We start from the raw sequence: 23,273 nt of genomic DNA, 5'->3' as shown, positions 1-23,273 counted from the left end.
GGTTTTTCTCTATAATTTAAATATGTTGTGTTTATGATGGCTATAGATATATGTCTCAAAGATCTGACTCACTTTCTGGTCTTTAAGAAAAACAAACAAACAGAGACATGGGAAGTGGGACCTCCAATTCTTTTTTTTCTGGGCGGGAAATGTACTTTGGCACACGGTGCCGCCCTCAAAGGAGTGGCCAATGATTAAAACTGCCAGTGGAGGACACTGGAGTCCTTAATCCTCGTCCACTCACCCGCCTCTCTGGCTGTCTTTTTCTTGGTAAAGTTTGTCAGTGCGTTATTTTTCAATGGCTCGAGAATTTAACCTCCTCTACGCCCTTTTGCTGGTTGTGGCCTGTCTTGGTAAGTTGGCTGAACCTTTTATTTTGTATCAGTCGTTAGCCTCTCGCAAATAAATAGGAGAAATTTAAGGTATATTTTATAACAGAGGAACATTTTGTTTTTTTCTCACAGTCTATTTTTTATGGATATGTAAAAAGTTGTTATCCAGAGCAATAATATAATCATCAAAGATCTTGTGTTGAAATTGGTTTTTATAAGAAAGTAGAAGATCCAAAGAAGATATTGCGTGGCTCTAGATCAACTGATACACTTTCAGGTAAAATGGAAGTGATGATATAGACTGAGGGCCGAAACAACATTGCTAATGTATGCATCTATTTTCTCAAAAAAAGAATTGATCAGTTTTGTTCGAAATTGAAAAGCCAGGTATACAGCTAGTCAGAAATGAAGGCCCACTTTTCATAATGCCTTCAAGCTTGGCCTAACAACAATTTTGTTTATGTTGGATTGGTTTAAACGCAATTAAATGTAAATATTTAACTACTGTGTTAATTCAGACAATCTGACCTTATCTTATGACCCTTGTTGTCACCTTCTATTTCAATCAAGGAAGTCTATTGGGTTTCCTTATACACCCTCCAGTCTGGTTTTAATAGCTTTGATTGAGCTTTAGACGTTGGACCCGTAATTTTTAGGCCCCTTCAATTATGTCTCTTTTTTTGTGTTTTTCTTAAATCTTCCATAAATGTGACACATTAAAATATGTATTCTTAGTTTGGATCAACAATAAACTGAACTGAGAATTTCCTATCCGCAAGCCTTCATTCTATCTTAATATCCGCTCATACCGCAGTACAAATATGTCTATTTCTCTGATATTAAAGAGAAAACAATGTCAAGCATAGTGGTTACCTCTCTCATACAACCCCAGCAGGAACTCCGACCACAGCAGGAACTACGACCACAGTAGAAACTCCGACCACAGTAGAAACTACGACCACAGTAGAAAGTACGACCATAGCAGGAACTCCGACCACAGCAGGAACTACGACCACAGTAGAAACTCCGACCACAGTAGAAACTACGACCACAGTAGAAAGTACGACCATAGCAGGAACTCCGACCACAGCAGGAACTCCGACCACAGCAGGAACTCCGAGCACAGCAGGAACTCCGACCACAGCAGGAACTCCAACCACAGCAGGAACTCCGACCACAGCAGGAACTCCGAGCACAGCAGGAACTCCGACCACAGCAGGAACTCCGACCACAGCAGGAACTCCGACCACAGCAGGAACTCCGACCACAGCAGGACCTGCGACCACAGCAGGACCTGCCACCACAGCAGGACCTGCCACCACCACAACAGCAGGACCTACAACGACAGTGCTTCCAAGTAATGTCACTTGTCAAAAAAACATATCTATTTCCAAGATGTCATTGTTTCAAAAATGATTATCATGTACTGTTCTGTGAATTGTTTTCATCTTCTTTTGACTTGCCTTAGACCCTTGTGATGAAAACCCATGTGGCGCTGGGGCCACCTGTGAACGTCGTGCCGATCAAACCTTTGCATGCTTGTGTTTGGCTGGTGATTTCTACAATAATGTCAGCAAAATTTGTGACAGTGGTGAGTATTTGTCCTCTATGACGTTGTTCCAGTCCATGCTAAGAATTGGCTAAATGATTTTTAATATTAAAATGTAGGCCTGTATGTAAGGCCTATCTGTGGGATGAAGAGTATAGTGTTCATCTTTTTTTGTTTCAAGCTAAGATTCATTGAAGTCTAGTAGTATCAGGTTGGTCAACATGATAAGCATCTTTAGGAAACAAGTGCTTCTTACTCATTTCATGAAATACTTAGAGCTACAATTCAACGTCTTAAGTAATATTCAGTAAGATGAGAAAATTTAACAATAGAAATATGTAGCTACAGCCAGAATTTGGTTGATTTAATTAGCTCAAATCCACACCTTGAACAACGTGAAAAAAGCTAGCCTGGGTAAATCCATCTTCAAGCACCTGAGAATGAATGCGTCATAATTTGTTTGTTGAATTCACACAAAAAAAGTGTATGAGCAACTACTTGGGGTTTTCCAGGGCTATATTTTCGACAGGAACAGTGACATCCAGAAGTCCTGTTTGTACCGTGTTCCTGACAATAATTCATTTTATGCTAGCTTCCCTTTTATGCTAAGCTAACCAGCTGCAGGCTGTAGTCTTTCGCTCATTGGACAGATAAGAAAGTGGCTTTATTTTCTTATCTAACTCTTGGCAAGAAGTATTTTAATTTATTTTTTAAATGGTTATGACAGGAGTGTGTCATTTATGCTAAGACAATGTTTTCCTATTTTAGCCAAAGTTTTTCCTGGAAAACTAAACATTTTTAAAATGAAATACAACAAAGCTATGGATGACAAGACCTCAGTGGAATTTCTTGATGCATCCAAAAAAATCACTGACGAGGTAAGCAATACGTTCTTATATTTGGTTTTTTAGTGGCTTTTATTTTTTTCCTTTTGAGTAATGAAACCTTTTTTCTCTTTTAAACACATTAAATAATGTTGATGCAAAATGTCCTGTTTGTAAAGTTCAGTGACATAAGTGATAGATCACAAAATCACCAGTGCTACACCTGGGTATTAAACTGGATGCATGTTGTAATGAATGTGGCATTTTGCTACACAACGATCAAAGTGAAGTTTGACGAAGTGGTTAACAATATGGTATTTTTTCCTAAAACACAGCTGGCTCGAATTTTTAAATCGGATACAGGTTACTCTGGATCTATAGTGCTGAAGCTCAGGTAAGTCACAATGTGTTAACCATCTAATTGTCTATCAATCTAAAACCATACTTCCTACATTACATTTACACCATGTTGCTCTTAAATAAGGCAGAATGTAAATATCATATAATATACATAATATAATCTAATGTGATTTTTGTCTATATACAGCCAGTTCACACCAAAAGTTTGGTCAAGAGCAGTCACTGCGCTCAGAGCAGATGTACAGATCATCTTCAGGGCAAATGCTGTCATCGTAACAGAACAAGTTACAAATAAACTGGAGACAGAGAAGGCTTGTAAGGATTGCCTATTGAAAGGTTCATATTTCGTTGGTAAGTTTATCAAATGTATACCTCAGTTCTTTATCTAGTGTTAAGGAGAGATTTATCAAAAATATTATTTAAACCTAAATAGATATACTTGCAGGTAGAATGTAATTGAAGAGGGGTTTTGTTCTTTCAAAAAGCTGTATGCATTTGTATAACCATATAATGCTGTTTAGTCTTAAGAACTTAACTCACTTAGTGATCATTTCATTTAATCATTAAATGTAAATGAATCATTATAGTTTGAAAAAAAAGTGTTATTATAATACATCAAATGCAGCAAACTATAATTTAAAAAAAGCCTGAAGCCTTGGATTCCTTCAGGAATAAAATGTTGTTCTGTCAGCGTGAAGCAAAAAGAACATAAAATACATTTTAATATTTGATCTGTTTAGTTTAGTTGTTGCAGAGTCTCTTTTTGTTGCTTTTACATATTAAACTTATTTGTGCTTGTTGGTTATGAATCCCCAGCTGACAAGGTTACCCGATCATGGTATTTCTACATACAGTATATGGTGATCTTTGTACAGTGTCCAGAGTATAATTTAGCCGGCGAGTGATAATATACAACTATAAATATGCTGTACATTTCAGACCATGCTTCTTATTATGTAGTGAGTTTTATTTTGTACCATTGTATTTTTGGGATTTAGATGTAAACTCTTTTTTCTCCATTTAAAGCTAGAGAACTGTGTGAGGAGTCGAAGACTCCCTGTGGTCAGAATACTGCATGCACATCTGGAGACGGAACTTTTAACTGTAAATGTTCGACTGGTTACATTACAACCACCTACAGTGACAGGATATGCATTGGTAAGGGCATTTAGTGTGGTAGAAACATACAGATTGATTGTGTGTGTGTGTGTGTGTGTGTGTGTGTGTGTGTGTGTGTGTGTGTGTGTGTGTGTGTGTGTGTGTGTGTGTGTGTGTGTGTGTGTGTGTGTGTGTGTGTGTGTGTGTGTGTGTGTGTGTGTGTGTGTGTGTGTGTGTGTGTGTGTGTGTGTGTGTGTGTGTGTGTGTGTTACATACTAGCCTTTGTTTAACTAAACGACACTACCTGAAACTTTTCTATCTTAACAGCATGTCCCAGTGGTGAAAAACGTGTTGGATCCGATGCCTGTGAAAGGTAAGGTTGAAATGACATATCATATTTAAAAAAATATATACAACTCATACAAAGGACTTGGTTTCAAATGAAATTATAAATGACTATTTGTTCTTGTCTTTCAGTTGTTCATTTGGTTATTCTGGTTTTAACTGCGCCGAGTGTGAGTATACACAGTATCTGTTTGACCATTAAGACGAAACGACAGCGACAAAAGAATACATTATCAAAAATATTTATTATGACACAGAAGAAATCAATAACCTATAAAATGTATACGAAATGGATGACATCTCATTTAATCTTTTTTTAAAAAGACACATTTATCAGATTTTACAAAAGGCTTTATAACTTTTACATGAGACCTGTGAACAGACCTTGATGTAAAGAAAAGTAGGGGTCCATTATGACTTTGTTGTATCTTCATTTTAAAACACTTGTATGTCAAAAGTTGTAAAAAATGTCAATAGCCTTGTTGTAAATGTCCTTGTCATTGTGTTTGTTAGCATGGAAGCTGTCGCTGGTAATCGTTGGCTCTGTGCTCGGGGCACTGCTGATCATCACGCTTATTGTTCTGATTGTAGAGGCAGTCAGGTGAGCCCCACATCTATTCACCTGCCAACTTTTAGTCATTCATTGTTGACTCTGTCATGTTTTAGCCATGTTTATCTCTCAATCTCCCACCCATCGTATTGATTATGAGCCTTTTTTATTGTGACAAAGCTGCATTTAACCTGACATTTTCTTAATGCCTCACACATTTGGCAACAGATGGAGTTGTAGAATAATCTATCTATTAATACAATGAAGTCTATAGTGCAGACAAGACAGATAAAGCTAAAGTTGATTGTAATTGTATGTACTCTTTTTAGGTCCCCAATCAAAAAGAGCTCCAAAGAGAGCAAAAAAGCAGACACTAGGAACTCTTATGCTAGCCAACTTCCTGTCAAGGCGCCATTGGGAGCCCACAGCCACGTAGCCCCGGCTAATGGGCTAGGTAACGGCCAGTCAGCCTTTGGCAATGCTGGGATGCCTAGGATCCCACGGGCCACGACCACCAGCAGCTGGGACAGCAGGAACAACCTGGAGATGACTCCGAGCAGCAGCCGGCAGAACCTGATCCCTGCTGGGAGGAACTCGGTGAGCATGACTCTGTGTGAAAGACAGAGGACAGAAGTTGGACGGTAGTTTGTAAATAGTTAGGAATATAAAATGGAAAGAGTGTCCTTAAAGCAAAGAGGTCTGGAAAAGTGTTGAGATCCATTCATTTAAATGATCAAGTTTCTTCAAAAATTAAAATGTGTTGTTTTTGTTCAGAGGATAAGCTCGTATTTTTCATGACAAAATCTATAGTAAAAATTATGTGTTACTTTCTACACTTACTTTACTGAAATAATCAGAATCAGGTTTATTACCAGGCAGGTTTACACGTACAAGGAATTTGACTTGATGTCCTGGTGCATACATATAAATTAACATTACAAAATATTAGAAAATAATTCAAAAATATAGTAAAATATTGCAGTACATAGAAATAGAATGGAATAAAAATATGGAATAAAATGAGGCGGTAATGAAAAAAACACAGATAATCTGTTAGAACACAGGTTTAATATAGTTTCAAAACGTAAATTTTTTGTTATTTCAAAAATATTGAGGCTGTAGATATAATTGGACATGGGACATATATCCCCCATAGGGTCCCCCATATATTCTATATCTTGTAAGATGTCCTTTGTAAAAAAAAAGAAGAAAAAAAAGGAGAACAGACCAACAGAAAAAGAAAAAATGCTGAGCAGAAGAGAAAACATTTATCAGGTTAAGATAAACGTAATATATTGGTTTTTTAAATAATTGAATCTAAAAATGATCTTTCCATTTTAGCGGTTCTACGAGGACAATGAGGACCATGCTCCGTCTCGACAGAGCAGCCTCTACGCTCGCCCGCAGAACATCCCGTACGATCAGAGTCGACCTCAGAACAACTCGTATTCCCAGAGTCAACCTCAGAACAACTCGTATTCCCAGAGTCGACCTCAGAACAACCCGTACGCTCAGAGCAGCGCATACTCTCAGAGCCAAGGCAACGGCAGCTCTTACATGCACTAAGACAGGAGAAGATGGTTAACAAATCCTTCATTGACATTTAGCCAGATCAGAAACTGGGTCAGGAACACCTCAACATTCTCCTTTTTTTGTTTTTTCCCCTACAAATAACTTTATTCCTAAACACCACCAGGTCCTGTGCAATAGCTGGAAAAATGTGCAAAAAAAGTGTAAACTCTATTCTTACTAATTATAAGCTGTTATAAATAATGTGTCTCTTTCTTTAATCTTTGTCAAAGCTCTGAATATGAGATACAATTAAGATATTACTCTTTAACGATTTTACATTTGTAAATCCTCAAACGAGGAGCTGTTCGATATATTATTATAAATAAATGATTATGTTATGTGAGGGTCGTCACATAACATGAATTTACAGGTAATCGTTTTGTATGTGAAATGTGTTGTTTATCATGAGAATTATCTTTCTGTTTAACTCAGCTGTTGTGAAGGAGACGGATTTCCTTTGTTTGCATACCATTTAATGAGTTATTCCTAAATTAGGGCATGTCAGATGCCTCCCTATATATTTCAGTATAATTTGGGTAAAATGTTTACTACATTGAAACAGTTTGATGTATTATTTTGTACAGCTATGAGCATATTTTGTTTTATTTCCAACCAATTTCTTGATACCAAGCTGTATTGAACATGGAAAAATAAAAACAACAATACTTATACTTATTCAGTTGTTTTTTTTTGTCACTCATATTATCCTTAGGAAATATACCTAATTTCAACAATAAAAAATTGACATTACATTAAACACACACAAAATAATGACATTTACACTGCTTATGATATTAATGGTTTATTTAAATAGTTAACTTAACTATAAGACATCTTAAATATTAAGCAACCTATAATAAGTTTTATAAAAATGATGATGTTTTTTAACGGCTTTTGTGAAATCAAATATGTAGAGGTGGTTGCAGTGTGTATTTGTTTGTACTGCCACTGGAAGGCGCCAAAGTTTAACCAACACAAGCAGTGATGAAGACGGGGTTAACACTCCATAACAGTCCAAATATATTTTTGATTAATTAAATCACTGAAATGTCCTCAAAGTACACTATTGTGCTTTGCTGATTAACCTTTCCTAGGTTACTATTGTTTGAAACAAATTCACCCTTTAAAAATCCTTGTAGACATACAGTTTTAATGACGTATGTGCATGTGTCAGCTTTAAAAGCATTGTAATAAATGCAGTTGAACAATTTCTACAAGCACAGCAGGTGTATGAATCAGAAAAAACACATGATATCCAATTCGCAATGGTACACTTGTTTGTAAGGGATACATCATTCATGTTAACATCTGATCCGTTCATTTGTTGGTATAACACTTCCAGCCAGAACAATATTATTTAGCTCTCAGTGTAGCTGTATTACCGTTTTTGTCTCATACTACTGAAGAGGATAAATGCAACAGGGACAAAAAATCCAATTCCACTAAACTGTTCTTGTTTCTGTCACAAAGTAATGTTCCTTTTCTGCTTCAAACCAATAAAGCACATGTACTGTGAAATGGTTACAGTAGAAGCTACGATCATTTCTCAATAATGGAAAAAAAAATTATATTAACATGCAACACGCTGCTCCGTGAAATGATCATGATAATACGTTTGATTGTTTCCCAGCAGGGTGGATTTCAAAGACCTGTGCATAAATTAACGTAAGTAGTAAGAAGTAGTAGTCATTTCATAAGCACTGCTATTGAACACCATGCACCCCTTTCACTGTATACAATAACTTTGGTTTACCAACCATATTTATTGCAGGAAGGAACGTTGTGGTTGCAATGCCTTAAACATGTGTCACAGATTCAAGATTCAAACGTTTATTGTCATAACATGTCATACAAAACTATGGTGCAATTATGTAATGCACGAACAACTTAGATCGCAGGCTCCTCAACAGTGCAATTTTGAAGACGTTAAAAAAAAGATGCACATCATAGCATGCTTTCAACCAAAAAACATACAAAAGCATATCGTGTTCTTAAAGGTCCTTTTTTTTAATCTTAAAAAACGGATGAAAGGCACTCGTGATAACTGTACTCAGGAACTATATGGCTTAACTCTGATTTCATCCCCAGAGATTGTTACTTCCTGCCGCAGTGTCATACAAAAATAAGTGGTGGCTTTTTCTTGCTGATGTAGACAACATAGCAATAGGTAAAAGTTAATCTTAGATGAAGTTTATGTAAAGTAGCGAGCCATAAAAAGCTGTATTACTCCGTGTCACAGTATTGGTCTGCTGGTTGCTCAGGGTCATACATCTCAGTGTCAAAGGCAGTATCTTCCCCTGGCTTATAAACAGAGGCAGATGTAGCATGAGTGTACGCACTTTATCAAACTAACAGCAACATTAAATCATGGACCTAAAAGGGCTTCATCTTCTGTTTCTCCTCCTGCTGTCCCAAGGAATTCATCTTGCTCAAGGTAAGTGTATAATCTTGATTTTTCGAAAAATATGTTTTCTAGTAATCACAAATATGTAAAAGCTAATTAGATGGATAGAGAAATATTGAGTTTGAAGGGATTTCCTCTTGCTTTAATTAAATGAGAGTAGTTTAACACCCTAAGAAATGATTGCATGTATAACAATTGTGAGAATTATAGCTGTTTTAAAATAATTAAAACATACACATGATGATAACATGTCACCCTTCAACCCTAACCCTAAAATAATAAAAGGTAATGTATTCATGCGAAGCTTTAGGAGTTCTATATTTTTCCAATACAAATACCATTTCTTGAGTTTTTGTCACCTTATTCTACATTTCATAAAATACTGAACAGTGAATTCTGAAGTTATACAATGCACACTTCTCTGTGCTAATTCAGACATCATTTATCCATTTGAAAGGATTGCCTTTTACTCCAGGGTCATGTGGTCTGCTGTTCATTCATGGTGAAGAATTGACCATCTTTTAATTGTAGAATCACATGTTTTAAGGTTCAAAAGTTGCATACAGAGTGTGGATACAGCTGTCATAAACACGGTAACTCATTTGTCACTGAACACTAAATAAACTGTATTAAATGTGTAAATGATCTCTTTAACCCGAATCATGAAGGTCAAGCCCACACCATAATCATAAAAAGATGACTGATGGCTGATGTTTTAACTTCATAGATCTGTCTTTGTATGTGTTCTCTGCAGGAAGTTGTGGCAGTGGAGAGTTTCAATGCACTTCTGGACAATGCATCAACAAAGCTTGGAGGTGTGATGGGACTAAAGACTGTGCAGATGACTCAGATGAGCTGAACTGTCGTGAGTTTCAATGATTTATAATTATCTGTTAACTGGGTAAATAAAGTTTGCCAGAAAAAAAAGAATGAGAAAGAAAAGGAGCTGTACATAAACTTAAAACTATGATTGAAAACAGCCCTATTCTTTAAGTTTAAACTCTTCAATGTTTTTCTTCTTTGTGGCAGCACCTCCATCATGCACCTCGCAGGAGTTTAAGTGTGTAACAAGCGGTGAATGCATCTCTTCGGGATTTGTCTGCGACGGAGAGGAAGATTGTATTGATGGATCAGATGAACAAAGAACTTGTGGTATGCAGAGTGATTGTTGATGTACCGTTATTTAGAATGAGAAACTGACACAATAAAATAACAAATCACATGAACATTGGCTCAAAATACAGCATCTAATCATTTATATAATTCAAATGATGAAAGAGAAACATATTGTCCCAACATTCCTATTAGTAGTTTGGTAATAAAAAAATGTATGTTTCTGATTTCATTTTTCCAATATTTGTGTTCATTGCTCTCCATGTCAGTGACAAAGATATTCTGGACAAACAAAAAATACCTTTAATTACATTCTATCCTAAGCATGTTGTCATTCTATACATTGCGAGTAGTAATTTCCCTGTTACAAAGCATTTAGCAACCAAACCATCTCAAATGCTCTGGGTTCAGGTGGGCAGACCTGCAGCCCGGACCAGTTCACCTGCCAGGAGGGCCAGTGTGTCCCCAGCAAATACAGATGTGACCACGTAAAGGACTGCGTGGACAACTCTGATGAGAACAACTGCAGTAAGACTTTCAACACTGTACATTAATATCATATCAGATATTTGCAGGTACCTTTATATGTTCTTAATACTTTGATAGGAATCATTTTATTTGCAGCATTGAGCGAATTTAAAATCCCTTTTATGAAAATAATAAAACGAGGTTTTTTTGCAGACTATCCCCCTTGTACTGAGAAGACGTGTGCCAATGGGGCCTGTTACAACAACACTCAGCACTGCAATGGGCTGCAGGACTGTAGAGATGGCTCTGATGAATTCAACTGCAGTGAGTAGCTGAGACGTATCGCAAAGCCCCACATTTAAATGATAAGATATATGTTCTGTTTTGTAGGCTTACCTCTAAAAAATGTTTTGGGGCATTTAATTACATTTAAAAAGAAAAGGACTTGTTATGCAAAGTATTTGTTTTAGATTATATGTTAAACATTGTGGAGAGATGTTGTAGCCTAATGTTATTGTTTAATAGGATAACAAAAATATGCCTGCTTCAAAATAAATGACCAGCCGGACCATAGAACCTGTGGGAATTAATCATAGTGTTATTAATAGAGTTAAATTGGTTGTAATTTGGACCACAGCCAAACACAGATTTTTCAATGGAGGTGACTTGCTCATAAAAAAGATGATGTTAAAAATAAAAATATTTGTTATAATACTGTATAGCCTACCTATTTATCTTATTTTCTACCATAATTAATTTAACAATTGATTCACAAATGTCTTGTGGAGTGTACTGTAGGCTACATTACAGGAAGTAGGCAGTTACTTCCGGCCGCCATCTTTGTTTTGATTGAGCTAGATAATATGTCGCAATAAATGAAAGGTTCAAATAGCTCTTAATTATTAAGCAGCGAAGTAATTTAATATCCCAGCTGAATAGAAAAGGAATATTAAAATTCCGGGAATACATCTAAGACTGCCGTAAGTGTTGTCAAACGATTTTTTTCAAACATTAGCTCTATGACTGACAGAAGTGTTTGAAGAAGTTTGTCATTAACAATGAGGGGCACAAACTTGCGTTGGAATATGCTATATCTCAATGTAACGTTATGTTAAACTGTTCAATGTGAAATTCTTTCATCTAATGCTTATTCATTTTCTAAAATTGAGCAATTATGTAGCTATTACTCTCGTTTTCATCTACGTTAACTTACGTTACAGGTGACGTTGCTAACGTTTATTAGCTCTAATAAAGCTAAACTTGTTCAACCTTTGATTAGCTTTTAGGTTTCCCTTTAGTCAGTTCAGTTGTGGGAAATGTTGCAAAGTACATGTACTTAAGTACTATTTTGACATATTTGTACTTCAGTAATTTTATTGTATGCTACATATACTTCTACTCCATCACCTCCTGGAGGAAAATATTGTACTTTTTACTCCACTACAATCCTTTAACACTCATATGATATTTGATACGATGCAGTACTGTACTATACATATATTTATTTATTTAACAAGGTAAATGGTGAGTGAATTGGCTCCCCAATAAAATATATAAAAATGCTCCTCTCTGTATTGATTACTTAGTTTTAAAAACAACCTAATATAGTGTTGTAGAATAACATAATTCAGGGAAAACAGCAAATATTTATTCTGCATACTTTACATTCTGAGTACTTCTTCCACCTCTGCCTTAAGTTTAGGTAGAGATGTTTGACTTCAATTGCTTAACCACTCACTACTAAAATCAGTGTATTTGTTAAATTTCCAGCGACACAGCACTGTCCCATCCACCAGTATGAGTGTGCAAACGGCTACTGTATCCCTCGTCCGTTTGTCTGTGACCACTGGGATGACTGCGGGGACAACAGCGATGAGCAAGGCTGTGGTAAGGAAGGAAGTGTCTCCGTAGGATTTTAGTGTCACCTTAAATTGTAATACGTGGTAATGGTGTGTAGTTGCTGTTAAAAGACCATCCTTTTCGTTTAACTAAAAAGTGAGAAATTTAACTAAATTAAATTCAGTATTTGCTTACTGGTCTAATTCTAAACAGCATTTCGATATGCATTGTAGAGCTATACAACATATACGATATAATTGTGAAATTAAAGTATGATAGGCCCCTGTTTTGAGTTGTTTTAGGTATGTAAAGATGAGTTAAAGATCTGTTATTTCTCTCTGTTTTCTTAAGCGTACCAGAGCTGTAGTGGCGGTGAGTTCACATGTTCGAGTGGCCGCTGTATTCCTCAGCGCTGGGTGTGTGACGAGTTCAACGACTGTGGGGACTTCAGTGATGAGAGAGGATGTGGTAAGAACCCATTTTTCTTACAGATGGACTAAGAGTATGAACTAGAAATTCAGTTAATAACCATATATAGGTATTGCTGAGGAGTGTCATTCAACAATGAATAAAACACTATGAGAAAGAAAGGACAAATGATTACTTGAACTGAATACTGGAAGATTACATTTAAAAAACATGTTATGAGAAGAATTAAAACATGACAAGACTAGCCTATTCATGGTAAGTTCAAATTGATCGAATAGAAAATTGCTTTTAACATAAAAAAAAAAAAGGTTGAGGAAGAAAGAAAAACATTTACAGTTTATATTTTAATCACATATGTTTCTGTTTTTTAGATAGTAACTCTCGATCCTGTTACCCTGGCGAGTGGGGATGCCCGGGCTCGACATTGTGTATACCAGTGGGCAAAGTGTGTGACGAAAAACCTGACTGTCCTGGAGGAACCGATGAGACCAACGCCACAGCACAGCAAACCTGCAGTAAGTCATTAATGATTAACATGTGTTTAACATAACAACCTAAACATCCCACAGTAAACCTCAGAAAACTTGCTTTGTTTGCTTATTTGTACTTGTCTTTATGAGGACAGTGAAAAAACCCTGACCAAAATTACTCTGAATTACTGTTTAGCCAATGGCAGACATCTAGTCACATGTAAAACATCTGACATTTGCAACACTTTAATACGGGTTTTAGGCTTCATACTCATAAATGATTCTCAGAAGTCAGCTGATAGGATGCTTTAGCCTTCCTTATCGCTGCCTTCACACTCACCTGGTTTAAGATTAACTTTTTTTTCAGGTCATTTGGGCCTCCAGACTCAGTTAATGGTGGCTATAATGCTGATCACAAAACTGATAATGATGCTCTTGAAGATAACGCTGCATAGATCAGCATCCCAAATTAAAACTTCATTTGCAACCTAGATTCAACCGTTATGTTGATTTTTATGTATTTTGCTTACAGGCCTGGACCAATGCTCTGCCTTGAGTTGTGAGTACCTGTGCCACCCATCTCCTCAGGGGGGGGCCTGCTACTGCCCTGATGGTTTCACTGTAGCCAACGACAGCCGTTCCTGTGTAGGTGTGTGCCATATATCGTTTTTTGTTGTTGTAAACAAATGATATATTCATTAAACATACTGTACTGTAACAATAGAGCACTTGAGGTGATTGATGGAGATGGATTTGTTTTGGTTAATTCCTCAGATCTCCTCACATTGTTGCATATCATATTCTGATATATGTTTTTAGTTTAGTTTACGACATATACTACACCTTAATTGTAAAATGTCAGCTTGTTTTGATGAACTTAGGACAGAGCTTTCGTAATTTTAACCTTAGAGATGTCTAATTTAACGATACTCAGGTTGCAGATTTCTGGTATATATCTCACCCTAATTCCTAAAATGGTTGTTTTATTGCCCCAGACTATAATGACTGTCAAATCTGGGGGATCTGTGACCAGCTGTGTGAAGATCGTCCTGGAACACACCACTGTAGCTGTGCTGATGGATACTTCTTGGAGCAGGGTCACATGTGCAAAGCCAATGTGTCAGGTACAGAGAGTCAAAGAGTAGCTTCATACGATGTGTGTCTGCTGGAACATAATCTGTGGGCTGTTTTAAAGCTCCATATGTCATAGTTGAGGAGACAATACTTAAATGTATATTTTGTAAAATCATATCAAATATCTAAGAGGACTTGATGAAAACGAATTAGCTGCTGAGGTATTTTTTGCATTTTTCTTCAGCTGGATTGCCACAGCTCATTTTCACCAACGGGGGTGATGTGATGATGGCGGATATACATGGACGCTTTGTCAGAACTCTGGTGCCGTCCCAGGGCAAAGGTTATGCTGTAGGTGTGGCATATCACTGGCACAGCGACACAGTCTTCTGGAGTGATACAAACACCCAAAAGGTCTGTCAATCTGGATTATTGTCTGTCAGTGCATTTTCCCCTCAATTTCTTTACACCTTCTTTTGTGTGATTGATTGCAAAACAGCTACACTGCAAAACTCTGGGGGCCCAAAATGATTTTCATGTCAACAAAAGCCCCTCATCTTAAAACATTAAATCATGCTTTTGCCAGGTGTACTCTGCGAACTACAATGGGGGGAACATTAAGGAGGTTCTGACTGCTGCAGTCCAGAATGTGCAGAACCTCGCCGTGGACTGGATCAACTTCAAACTCTACGTCCTAGAGGCCATGATGGAGCGTATCGACATGTGCGACTTTGATGGAGGGAATCGGGTCACACTGGTGGCTGAAAACCTGCAGACTCCTCACGGCCTGGTCCTGGACCCCACAGTGGGGTGTGTTTAAGTGCTTTAGTATTTAAAAGCTGTTACCAAAGCTGTTGAGAACGGCATGCATGGCAAACCATATCAGACATGATTTCATGAGCTGCATGTTAATAACAACTGGTTTTAGTAAGATAACGCAATGCTATCTAACAAAGCATGTCATTTATGTCATTATTTCTTTTTCTTAGATTGAGTGAAACTTAAATATTGGAGTGTGTAAATATTGGTCCAACACTGTGTCTGTCATTTGTCTGGGATGACATGTTTCCTTATTATTTAATCTTAGTTATTTACGGTCAAATACAAGAAGTAAAGCAGTGGCTACTTTACAAGAGATCTCTTTTAAGAACTCCATCATTTTTATTTTACCAAGAGTTTTTGTACCCACTTCACTTGATTTATACTTCTTTATTCCTTTTTGTTTGCAGCTACATGTTCTTCACAGACATGGGCGTTTCCGGTGAGCAGATGAAGCTCGAACGCGCCTTCATGGACGGCAGTAATCGTATTGAGCTGGTGAAGAAGGGACTGGGCATTCCAACAGGAATCACCTTAGATATCGTGACTCAGAGGGTCTACTGGTCCGACAGCCACTTTGACACGGTGGAGACCGTCACCTACAGCGGCCTTGACAGGTAAAGGTTGCACAGAAAATGTTGTCAGTCACCACCTTGAACTTGGGACATTTCACCCCAAAATCATAAGTGCATATTTTTCCTGTTTCCCGTAGTGCTTTTGATCAATCTAGATTGCTTAGTGAGTTGCACAGTATTAGAGATGGCTCAGAGATTTCTGCTTTCTCTCAAATATGATGGAACTACATTGTACTTTCCTTGTGGTGCTGAATTCACCAAAAACATTTGAAAAACTCACAGAAATGTCCCTTATTAAGAAATGACGACCCAGCTACTCTAGAGAATCAGTTTCATGTAAGAACTATTTAACTATTTTCTTTTTTCTGAACTATACCCGCCAATGAATAAACATGAGCTTCTCGTCTATAAGTAAAGCTTCCTTCTGCTCTGTTCAATGCTGAGTGGACGTATTTCTGTAGAAAAAATAGTTCCTACTTGAAAAGGCTCACAACATGATGATTATCATGTGACACGTTGATTATCTTGAGTAACCAAGTCCTGATTACATCCACTTGTAGACGTAGACATATCTTAGGCGAATAGCTCCAACATGCACAAAATAAAAAACCTATATTGACAAATAGCACTGCAAGTAAAATAAAAATATGTATCTTTGATTTTGGGATAAACTGTCCCTTTTAGTTACAAAATAAAACACTGAGACCATGCTGTGATCTCCTTGATGTTGTTTCCCAGGAAAATGGTACTAAATGGTGCAACCCAGGCTCCACATCCTTTTGGAATTGCTGTGTTTGAAAACAACGTGTTCTTCACGGATTGGACCAAGATGGGTGTGGTGAGAGCCAACCGGTTCAACGGCAGCAACCCAGCTCTCCTCTATCGCACCGCTAAGCGCCCTGGTCATGTTGTAGTGTCACACCCTGCCCTGCAACCCGTTGGTAATGAACGCAACCTATAACGAGAATTCCTACTTAACAATTCAAACTATTATTTTAAAGGTCCCCTATTACACTGTTTCAGATATATACAAATCCTGTCTCTAAAGTGTTTGGCTCCAAATACCAAACAGATCATTGCAGCATCCCATAATCCCCTCTGTTTCAGCCCTGTTTCAAAAGTGCTGATTCTCTGTCTGTTACTGTAGATGAAAATAAGGAGCCCCTCCCCACGCCCCTCTGAGAGATATTTGTATTCAGGTGATAAGGTGTCGGGGGGGGGGGGGGGGGGGGGGGTTGCCTTGGTTGGTGATTGGCTAATGGTTACACAAGCCAAAAAATCGTTATGACATCATAAAGTGGACAAAATCTGATCAGCTAATTTTCAGACAGGTTTTTATAAAAAATGTTACGTATATAAGACATGAAAAAGTGGATTTTGCATAACAGGTGACCTTTAAAATGAACCAGAATGTGCAACTCTCTATTTCCTTTTGTTCAACACAAGATTCAATGTTATTTGTTATCTTTATGTATTAATACTACATAATTATAAAAAAAAAAACAACAGTGCTGCTCTCATAAAACGACCACATCTGTCCTTCAGTGATGAACCCCTGCGGCCGACACAACGGAGGCTGTCAGCAGATTTGTGTGTTGAGTCACCGCTCCGACAATGACGGTCTGGGCTTTCGCTGCAAGTGTAGCCATGGTTACGACCTGCATTCAGACCGCCGGACCTGCTATAGTGAGTTAACCTTGATTTCACGGCCAAATATACTTATTAACGTCTGTTACTCAATTCATATCCTTGCTTATGTTCTGCCTTCGGATGTTACTCATAAGTAATGCACATACAATTTACGAGATCAACACACATTTTATAAATTGAAATATTTTTGTATTATTATTTTTGATTTATTTAGGTAGCATTTTCAAAAGGTTTGCTTATCAAGGTGATGCTATGCTGACTTTGGCTTACACAAGTTATCCATCCATCGTCATTATTATCCAAAGTAATCTCAAAAGTGTTGGTTCGAATCAAATTTAAGGCATAATATGCATGATCATTACACATCTTTCCATGTCAAATATGTTGTATCTAAACGATCTTCTTAAAACAAACAGTTCAAAAAAGGAAACATGTTTAGAAAGCATTTTTCCTGCTAGTAATCGCTGCCACCTGCTCTTTGAACAGAGGTGAAGGACTTCCTGTTGTTGGCCACCTCTCTGGGGGTGCGGGCCATCCCACTGAACTTGTCCCTGCAGGAGGACATCGCCCTGCCCTCTCTGGGCTCGGGACGTCTTTCTTTGGCTCAGCTGTGGAGTTTGACGGCAAAGAGGAAGCCATTTTCTACAACGACAGGTCCAGAGGCCTCGTCTATAAGTCCAACCTCAATGGCACTGGTGGGTTACTTTTTCAGATGTATTATAATGCTCTGTTACGACAGCACTGTGAGATCAGGTTGGAGTTTACCATTTATTTTCCTTATGCATTCTCAGTCCAACAGATCTTAACGGGTTACAGAGTGGGAATAATTGACGCCATGGCTTACGACTGGACCTCTAAGGTCTTGTTTTGGACCACGAGCACTTACAAGTCGGTGGTGGCCTTCAGAGTCGCAGACAAGTCGAGACGAGACGTTGTGACGGGATTAAGGAACCCAAAAGGAATCGCAGTGCATCCCAGTGCTGGGTGAGAGCTTAAACGTATCCGGTGTAAATACTGGAGAGAGATTGGTTGGCTCTGAGGAGAATTTCACGTTGCAGGGATATCAATGGAATAAAGTACAGTATACATAACGGGCCCCCACCATATGCATTTTGTTCACTATGATGAACTGTATTATTCAAGTTCAGAAATTAAAATGGATTGTCTTGCCTCTGAAAAATACAGAAAATAAATACTTTAGGCAACAAAGTTCAGGTATTATCCATAGTAAGACATCAAAGGTAAGGATTTCTTAAGCTGAAACCATTTATCGACAGATATATTAGACGTTTGACAAAAACAATAACCAACGATCTTGCGAAAATGGCAAATCATTCTGTTTTCAGACTCCAATATGGAAATGTCTAGCTTTCCATATTTGTATTTTATATCAAACTGAATATCTTTGTTTTTTTGGATTGACAAAACAAGACATTTAAGACATCATTTGTTGACCACTAGTATGGTTATTATTTTATGATCCAATTGATTATTCTAGAAAATAGATGATAAGACATTCATGAGTTTCATCCCTACTGATTTTATTATGTACTGTATATATTTTCTTTTTGATTTACTCTAAACTGATTTGTCCTCTGTGTGTCTAATAAAACGTTGATCCACAGCTACTTGTTCTGGTCTGACTGGTACCGTCCCGCGGTCATCATGAAAGGCTTCACAGACGGCAGCAACGCAGTTCCTCTGGTCAACACAACGCTGGGATGGCCGTATGGACTTTCTGTTGACTACGTGTAAGCACAGTAATGACCTTTAGTAAACTATTCGCAGGCATTTTATTTTATTTATCAGTATTCCTCCTATTTGCTGGTTGATTCCTTGTGATTGGGCTTCAACAGGACGGACCGGCTGTACTGGGTGGATTACCAGTTGGAACAGATTGGTCACATTGGCATCGAAGGATACGACAGACAAACGTTTACCAATATCGGCCAGATCACACAACCCTACTCTCTAACTATCTATTCAGGTGAGTCTGTTAGTCTCTCCTCATACTTCCCATTTAATTTAATATTACACATGCATACTATTATTCAAATTAAATATGTCATTATTCAGGTTTGTCTTCAGCTTTGATACAATAAAACCAAAGGTCTTATATAATATAAACGTCAAAATATTGCTGAACTGACCTAGACTGTGCTGAACAGAGGGTAACAAAAAATAACAATTTTCAATACTATAAGAAAAATAAAATGTCTTCATATTTCCATTCTGCCATAAGGGATGTGTGTGTGTAATACCTTTGTTCTTATACTGACTTGGACATTATGTTATTAGAATAGGGTAAATCATGTTTTGGGGGAAATTATATAGCACTTATTTGAACTCATAATGTTATAAGTCACTCATTATTTGTTCTTAAATGTCATTTGTTGTGAATGTAAACATTTGTTAAGTACCTTTACTGGTTTCAATTCCTGAATCATATATATTTTGCAGACTACCTGTATGTAGCTGATGTAAGAACCAGAGGAGTATTCGAGATGAGGAAGAGGGATGGAGGAGGAAACATCATGATCAGACAAGGAGTCACCGGCATCATGAACGTCAAGGCCTACACAGCTGACCTGCACAGCGGTAAGCTCTCACAGCATTGGAGTCTGGGGATAGTTAGACAGGTCGGGCCTGCACTAACTGAAGCAGGATGGTTAAGAACATCATATACAAAAGAAATGAAGGCTGGACCCTCAGTTGTGCATACACACACAATGCTTTCATGCCAGTTAAATTGATTATATTGGAAGCCTAGTGTTAACAGTCTATATGCCAGCCATCTTGATGATGTTATCTTTACATAACTTGCCTTTCAATTGTTGTTTTAAATATTATATTTAACTTGAACTTCTCCTTTTTGTCCGGGACATTGAAATCTTCCAGGACACATTGACCGGCACCAGAACTTCACGGAAACCTTGGTTTATTTAACTGTGTGTATGGACAGGACTAAAAGCTAGTTAGCAAACAAGAAGGGCAGTGACAAAGTAACAATAGAACATTTGATATATATCACTATCTCAAATCAGAATACTAAGTGCCTGCATGGATAGAGTGATAGCTGTGCTGTGACCAAACCAGATCTAATATCCAGAGACCTGCTGACTCTTTCTTCATCCTCCTCCTTACAGCTATCAACAGCCGCTGCAATGTGGTGGCCAACGGGCTCTGCAGCCACTTCTGTTTCCCGACCCCCTCCTACAGTCGAGTGTGTGGCTGTCCATATGGCATGAAACTTCAGGCCAATCAGAGGGACTGCATCAAAGACGATTCTGTCCCCCCACCTGATAACAACTGTGGAGACCACGCCTTTGAGTGTGATGAAGGACGCTGCAAGCCCAACTCCTACCGCTGTGACGGAATTAGTGATTGTGTTGATAAGTCTGATGAGGCCAACTGCACCGATACAGGTGAATGTATCATATTTAAAAAGTGTGTGTGCAAAATGAATGTGCAAACCATCATTTTTCTTTTTTTATTACTGCCGAATGTTATTCCATATTTTGTTCCATTCTATTTTAATGTAAATACTGCTATATTTGACTATATATCTTTTTTTTTCAAATATTTTTTAATGTTATTATATTTTATTAAAATAGTTCTATCTGTGTTTTTTTATTTTTGTTTTACTTTTATGTATGCACCATGACATTAAGTCAGATTCCTCGTACTGTACGTGTCAACCTACCTGGTAATAAACCTGTTTCTGATTCTGATTAATCGTTACCAGGAGCGACCTGCTCTCCGAACGCGTTCACCTGCAACAACAAGCACTGTATCCACTCCGGTTGGCGCTGTGATGGCATGGATGACTGCGGGGACGGCTCTGATGAGACGAACTGTCCCACTCGTCTTCCCACCACGTGTGACCCCAGCTACTTTACCTGCGATAACAACAGGTGTATCTCTAAACTATGGTTGTGTGACGGTGAGAACGACTGCGGCGACGGCTCGGATGAACACAACTGCAGTAAGTATTTGGGGACTGTCAGTCACTGTAATGTAACATGATATTACTCCATATGATACTGAACAAACCAAACACTTTTTGTACATTTCGTGCAACAAAAGTCTAATAAAAGAGCTTTGATTGACAGATTCGACCATCACTACATGCTTTCCAAACTACTTCCTGTGTCCCGACCACCGCTGCATTTTCAACTCCTACGTGTGCGATGGAGACCAGGATTGTCTTGATGGCTCTGATGAGAAAAACTGTGGTATGGATCTTTATAACTTAAATCTTTATTATTTTGTTATGTTGATAATAAATTCACCTTAATGAGCCACATTTTAGGTTGTGAAATACACATTCATGTTTTTTGCTTTAAAAATATTTAACCTACTATTTTTCTACTTTCCACCATAAGAGTACGCCTGTGCCTCCCATGAGTTTGCCTGTGCCAGTGGGGACCAGTGCGTCAGTTCCAGATATCAGTGTGACGGAGTGTTTGACTGCAGGGACCATTCTGACGAGCGAGACTGTCGTAAGCAAACAAACATAATAATTGTTGTAATAAGTGATGTGATTATGGCTGATTGCAACACTTTTATTCTTTTAGTTATATGAATACGTGTATTATTGAATCTGATAGAAAATAATAATTTACCTGAATACATTAAAATGCTAACCATTACAATTGAAACATCTCGCTCTGTCTTTACGTTACTCTAAGCGAGAGTACTTTCATTTTTAAAGTAATTTTGCTCCTCCAGCCACCCGAGGTCCAGGCCTCTGCCACGATGAGGAGTTCCAGTGCCAGACGGATGGTTTCTGCATCCCAAAGGAGTGGGAGTGTGACGGCCATCCAGACTGCGAGGACGCGTCTGACGAACACAACTCCTGCGCCCCTATCACCTGCAAGCCCAACTATTTCCAGTGTACCAACAAGATCTGCATCCCAGCAAGCTGGTTGTGTGACGGCGACAACGACTGCCGGGACATGAGTGATGAGCAGAACTGCCCCACCCCTCCATTCAGCTGCCCCTCTGGACAGTGGCAGTGCCCCACGGACCTGCTGTGCATCGACCTGGACAAGGTGTGCAACGGCCAGAGGGACTGCCCCAATGGAGCCGATGAGTCACCTATTTGCAGTGAGTTATTGAAGTATCTTATATATGACGGCTCAACAACTCATTGAAATCATTTGCAATATACAAATGGCAGGAAGAACAACATTTGTAAAGGCTAAATATATGTTAAAGTATTCATTTGAATGTATTGTGGAGCTGCAGAGATATCATGACCTACAAATTGTGTTTTACAAACTTAACTAAATATATTTGTTTGGTCCAGGCTAAAATTATCAATCCACCCACATATTGTATTTTCAATATTAGTCAAAACAATCGCAATTTGTTATTTTTGCCAAATCGTGCAACCCTATTAGTTATCACATATAGCCTCAGGAAAGAGTAATCCTATACAAACAAGATGCATTTGATATTGTGTTTGTCATTTCATTTAGACCAAGATGACTGTGGGCTGAACAACGGGGGCTGCAGTAACGGCTGTGTCCAAGGACCGTTTGGGGCTCAGTGCACCTGTCCGTCAGGATTTCAGCTTCTCAACGACTCCAGGACCTGCGAAGACATCGACGAGTGTCTGATCCCAGGTTTCTGCAGCCAGCAGTGCTTCAACGAGAGAGGAAGCTTCCGGTGCTACTGCTCAGAGGGTTACATCCTAGAGCCTGATGGGCGCACCTGTAAAGCTGCAGGTAAACAACACACAGTAGCATCACAAATAGATAATGCTCTAATATCAAGAACATTTCACTGAGATTCTGG

The 23,273-nt window shown here is 38.2% G+C and overlaps 2 protein-coding genes across 2 annotated transcripts in view; both read left to right on the top strand.

Annotated features, from left to right (window-relative positions):
* Positions 1–237: 237 nt before the first annotated feature.
* On the top strand, positions 238–7,305 carry muc13b (mucin 13b, cell surface associated). Its single transcript, XM_079657618.1, has 12 exons — positions 238–353; positions 1,405–1,689; positions 1,801–1,923; positions 2,650–2,759; positions 3,041–3,099; positions 3,253–3,416; positions 4,092–4,223; positions 4,491–4,536; positions 4,641–4,678; positions 5,022–5,109; positions 5,388–5,655; positions 6,400–7,305. Exons 1-12 carry the CDS (start codon positions 299–301, stop codon positions 6,622–6,624), a joined length of 1,593 nt encoding a protein of 530 aa, XP_079513744.1. The 5' UTR covers positions 238–298; the 3' UTR covers positions 6,625–7,305.
* A 1,692-nt stretch (positions 7,306–8,997) lies between these two features.
* lrp2b (low density lipoprotein receptor-related protein 2b) overlaps positions 8,998–23,273 on the top strand; it is a gene marked incomplete at its 5' end in the record, with an annotated part of 45,591 nt that continues 31,315 nt past the window's right edge. Inside the window, 27 exon segments of the mRNA XM_079658472.1 lie at positions 8,998–9,064; positions 9,789–9,899; positions 10,064–10,186; positions 10,559–10,675; positions 10,829–10,939; positions 12,386–12,502; positions 12,806–12,922; positions 13,255–13,398; positions 13,886–14,002; positions 14,349–14,477; positions 14,672–14,841; positions 15,014–15,237; positions 15,657–15,863; positions 16,560–16,762; positions 17,367–17,507; positions 17,958–18,044; positions 18,047–18,166; positions 18,263–18,455; positions 19,097–19,222; positions 19,328–19,458; positions 19,932–20,069; positions 20,618–20,896; positions 21,217–21,456; positions 21,584–21,706; positions 21,857–21,973; positions 22,203–22,580; positions 22,955–23,203. Of these exon segments, the coding sequence (XP_079514598.1) occupies positions 8,998–9,064; positions 9,789–9,899; positions 10,064–10,186; positions 10,559–10,675; positions 10,829–10,939; positions 12,386–12,502; positions 12,806–12,922; positions 13,255–13,398; positions 13,886–14,002; positions 14,349–14,477; positions 14,672–14,841; positions 15,014–15,237; positions 15,657–15,863; positions 16,560–16,762; positions 17,367–17,507; positions 17,958–18,044; positions 18,047–18,166; positions 18,263–18,455; positions 19,097–19,222; positions 19,328–19,458; positions 19,932–20,069; positions 20,618–20,896; positions 21,217–21,456; positions 21,584–21,706; positions 21,857–21,973; positions 22,203–22,580; positions 22,955–23,203 (4,279 nt within the window).

This window comes from Notothenia rossii (genome assembly GCF_949606895.1).
Source record: "Notothenia rossii genome assembly, chromosome: 11".
Classification (NCBI taxonomy): Eukaryota; Metazoa; Chordata; class Actinopteri; order Perciformes; family Nototheniidae; genus Notothenia; species Notothenia rossii.
This window is presented reverse-complemented; position numbering and strand designations above follow the sequence as displayed.

What these genes read in the sequence shown, in the direction of transcription:
- muc13b (XM_079657618.1), top strand. Translation starts at nt 299, where the DNA reads ATGGCTCGAGAATTTAACCTCCTCTACGCCCTTTTGCTGGTTGTGGCC. An exon ending in TACAACGACAGTGCTTCCAA is followed by an intron (nt 1,690 to 1,800) that starts GTAATGTCACTT and finishes GACTTGCCTTAG; the next exon opens with ACCCTTGTGATGAAAACCCA. An exon ending in GGATCCGATGCCTGTGAAAG is followed by an intron (nt 4,537 to 4,640) that starts GTAAGGTTGAAA and finishes CTTGTCTTTCAG; the next exon opens with TTGTTCATTTGGTTATTCTG.